This window comes from Camelina sativa, chromosome 14 (assembly GCF_030686135.1).
Source record: "Camelina sativa cultivar CO46 ecotype springtype chromosome 14, ASM3068613v1".
In the NCBI taxonomy this organism is placed as follows: Eukaryota; Viridiplantae; Streptophyta; class Magnoliopsida; order Brassicales; family Brassicaceae; genus Camelina; species Camelina sativa.
The window spans coordinates 28,330,490-28,334,808 of NC_141893.1; the positions used below are offsets into that span (position 1 = coordinate 28,330,490).

General features: G+C 37.3%; 2 protein-coding genes across 2 annotated transcripts; both read right to left on the reverse strand.

Annotated features, from left to right (window-relative positions):
* Positions 1–1,057: 1,057 nt before the first annotated feature.
* Positions 1,058–2,041, reverse strand: LOC104743970 (ethylene-responsive transcription factor ERF117-like). Its single transcript, XM_010464998.2, has one exon. It carries the CDS (start codon positions 2,039–2,041, stop codon positions 1,058–1,060), a length of 984 nt encoding a protein of 327 aa, XP_010463300.2.
* A 1,090-nt stretch (positions 2,042–3,131) lies between these two features.
* Positions 3,132–4,007, reverse strand: LOC104743971 (uncharacterized). The gene has a single exon (XM_010464999.2). The coding sequence runs from the start codon at positions 4,005–4,007 to the stop codon at positions 3,132–3,134; it is 876 nt and encodes a 291-aa protein (XP_010463301.2).
* Between the last annotated feature and the right edge of the window lie 312 nt (positions 4,008–4,319).

Below are 4,319 nucleotides of genomic sequence, written 5' to 3' on the forward strand. Positions count from 1 at the left end.
GAGTTTTCCAAAGACGGTAATTTGAATCATTGAGTTTTAGAGTTACAGAACTTGCAACATGAACATTGGAAGGGAACGGATATGAATCTGGATATTCAGCCATTTTAACACCTGTTAAGGTTTTAATGCTATGATACCATGATAAAAAAAAAAGAAAAAAAAACAAGAATAGAACAGAGAGACAAAAAGTATTTTGCTTTATTGCATATTGCTTCGATGTATACAAAGAGATGACATAGGTTTGTTTAAATAGACTAAGCACATATTGTCGTTGCCCTATAGCTGGCAACCCTATCACTGTCACCTAGAGTCTGCAATAGTCCAAAACGATTGTACAAGGCAGGTGGGAGCTTCCTGAAACCTTCACTTTTGGCAGCTTGTACAGCACACACCATATTACCGTTGCTGACTGCAGATTGAACATTGGCATTGGGATTTGCAGGTTTGTTGTTGGGCTTGATAACACTTGAGGCCTTGGTTGCAGACTCTGTTTTGCTGGGAAGCAAAGTGATCTTGCTTTTATCCGTCTCCTAAACAATTGGGAAACCCTAGCTCTGTTTATATATGTACATATTTATTTTGGTCCTACAGCCTACTATATTATTTGGTTAAGACTTATATAAGCATGTTCATTAGCAGATAATCTTAAACCGAGAATGAAGGGTCGATTTGTCCGGAGATCTTAGCCATGAGTCTTAGGATATCCAATGCTCTCGCCTTCTAGATTCTGTTTTGTGGATGTTCTTGTCAAAGAAAATTGACTACTGCAAAGAAACCGAAGCTAGTCCAAAATGAAAGTACAAAAGCTCGTGTGGAACATACTTCAGTAAAAAAGACTTGTCAGTAAAAAACCTTCAAGTGACTCATAGGAACTGTTTTGTCTATTCCCGAAAAAAACTTTATTATAAATACCTAAGAGCAGTCTTTTGTCAGTGGTAAACACAAATTTAGGCGAATTATGTTACATCTAAGACGTTGTAACTCAATGGTTTGTACTAGTATTACAGAACAAGTGCGTTGCCGTGTCACAAAATAATAAGAATCCCAAAGAAAATATTCATAAACTCTTATCAATCCAATCAGCGGTACCATTAAACCAACTATAATCATCAGGCACTCCGAATAACCCAAAATCATCCATCGGAAAATCTTCTAACTGAAAATCGTTCGCCAACTGATCAAACTCACGCAAATCAGCGTCGTCGAAAATATTTGCGATAGTGTTATCCCCAATCTTAAATGCAAAGGTTTTCTCGTTGCCTGTTGTTGTATCATCCTCTAGGAAGTCAAACTTTAGCTCATTGAAAATCGAATAAAACTCCGTTGGATTGTTATCTATCCAAAAATCATTCGATCCAACGACCGAATCACGAAAAATATCCGAAATCGACGATGTCATTAACGGATCTTCCAACATTTTACTAATCATTCCCTCGTCTTCATCAACGTAACTAGAACAAAAGGTCTTCTCAACAACATTTATCTTATTTACCTTTTTGCTATTTGCCGGCCGAGTTGGAACTGACGATTTGGTTGATTTAACTTCCTTCTCTTCCCGTTTTCTTACACCACACGGCTTGGTTAAATCTACTAGGTCTACCTCCGCTTTACCTAAAGCTAATTGTTCATCAAACCCTCTTTTACTTCTCTGGTACGCTTCTGCTGCTGCTTCTTCGGTAGGAAACGTTCCAAGCCACATCCTCTTCTTCTCAAACGGGTTTCTTATCTCCGCCGCGAATTTTCCCCACCGTCGCCGCCTAACGCCTTTGAATCCCGACGACGTTTTCCGATTCCCGGATGCTTTGATCCCTGTAGAATTCGAAACGTTCTCGTACCTTTTCATCAGCGTTTGGACACAGATCTTTGAGGTGAAACGTTTCGGTGGTTTTGGCTTGATCTGACGACGGCGAGTACTATTGTTGCCGGTGTTGACTTCATCGTCATCGCTAGAGGAATCAGTGGCGTCTGGATCATTACAGATTACATTAACTGTTTTAATCACGTTGAGATCGATGTCCTCTTCTTCTCTGCAACTGACCATTGTTCTCTCTCGCTCTCTCTCCGATTTAAACTCCAGAAAGCAGCATGCAGGAGATGTGGAGAATCTTACAATAAGTACAAAAGCATATCGAGTTTTGAGTTCGTGATAGAGATATTAAACAGAGAACATATATAGTTAAGAGATTCATCATCGTACCTTATTGTGTGTTGTGGAGAGGAGAGTGTGTTAAAAGATAAAAGGAGCTTATGCTTAATTATGCTTATGCTTATGCTTATGCAAAGCTAAGGAAGACGAAACATTGAAGACGTTATTAATAATAGTTGATGAAAAATTGATATATTTTCCTTTTTAGATATGGTTTTAAAAGAAAATCTTTCGTAAATATCGGGAACTATGACTACCCCTTTACTAAAATTAAGAAAATATTCTTTTTGTGTGAGAAAAAGAAGGTTATTATTTAGTATAGAAAACAGGAAATTCGGGAACTCGGGAACTCTGATGATTTATAATATTTTTCCTTTTGTTTTTGTCCTAAAAAAATATCAAGTTAATAATATCACACTCTCTAAACTTTCTATTTTCTTAATTCGAGACATTTAATGAGAGCATTTTTACTACGCATTAATAACTAGTTTTTTTTTTTTCTTTTATTAGTGGACCAGTCAACCATCGAAACGGAGAGCACGTAAAATTGAGACTATCTAAAATTTCAGAGTTTAATTTTCAATTTTTTTTTTGGAAAGATTAATGTTCATTCTTAATTAATTACATTCGTTTGAAAAAAAACATTTATTGTATTTCAAACATTTGTAAAAGAGTTGATTATATTAAACAATTTTTTAATAAATCATTAGTTTTTGTTTTCAAAAGTCACGAAAAGATGAAATATCGTAACATAAAGTGATCGGATCAAGTTGAATCGAGATTAAAGAAAATTGTCCAGTTCTGGTTACCTTCCGGTTTGGGTTTTCAGAAACATTTAATTTTTGTTATCAAAACAATAGGTTAAACACTTAAACTTTAAAAGGAGACCCCGTACAAAAAGAAAATAGACATTACAACAAAGAAATTTAGAAAGAAAACAAAATTAAAAATATTATTTTTCCCCTCGATCTATCACCTTTTCTCATTAATTAGTAAGACGCTTCATCCTCTTAGACGATGTTTCTCCACCATGACCAAGCACCGATCCAATATCTTTCCCTTTCTCACCAGCACCACAGTTTTCATCCTTAGATCCAATACAATTCCTCTTCTCATTGATACCGTAATTCCCATCCTTAGACGAAACCGGAACTTCAAAACTTGCCATTTCTTTAAGAACAGCCCGAAGATTAGAGGCTTCACGTAAAGCAAAACTCACCATCTTACGTTCAATTAATCCTTCCACAAACTTGTATAACCCACTTTTCACTTCCTCTTTCCTACAAAAATCAAGAATTGCCTCTTCATTTAAAATATTGATGGCTACATCGAATGCAGAAACTGGCCAGTACTTGTCTCGGAGACGAACACCAGTATCACTCTCTTTCTCCTGGAGTGCACGAGCCTTTTTGAGCTCAGAGCTATACTCGGCAAACTGAGCGTTGAAGGCTCTGATCATAGCCGATTCAGCAACCGTCCTCCCTTTTGCTGCCGCTCGCCTCTTTAGCTTCTCGCTACGTTGCACCTCCACAACGTCTTCAGTACCGGCTTTGGTTTTCATCCATTCGCAAACTCCGTAGATGTGAAGGAGATTCATCTCGTGACTTGACGTGGCTAACACGCTATCACGTACGTCTTTGTAAGGAATTGTGATTAGGACTTGGACATGTTTAACCATTCGGTCAGCTGGTAAATAGACACTGCTGAGCAAATCCGATAGAGTACAGCGGTCGACTTGTACCTGGTTCTCACGTAGTGGCTCTAAGCATTCTGGGAGCTTCTGGAACTTCTCGTCGTTGGTTTCAAACATAGCTTTGAATTTGGCATCTAACTTGCTTTCTTGACGATGTCTAGAAGCCATGTTGTCAATTGGTTTTTTTTTTTTATGTCAAATATGTTGTTGTTTTGGAACATGTAATGAAACTCTTATAAAGTAAATGAGTTGCCGTGAGTGTGTGATAAAAAACAATAGACGATTCAATTGCTGCATTTACAAGCACGCTGCTTCATTTACAATAAACCCCTAAGCTATTGACTCCATACTCTTTTTCCCTATGTTTTTGTCCCAAAAATGGGGTTTACAGCACCTAAAGTGGCCAAGAATTTCCTCATCTTTGGTACTCCTTCAACTCGAATCCATCAGTGATCAATGCTGAAGAAGATTCTCTTTTCA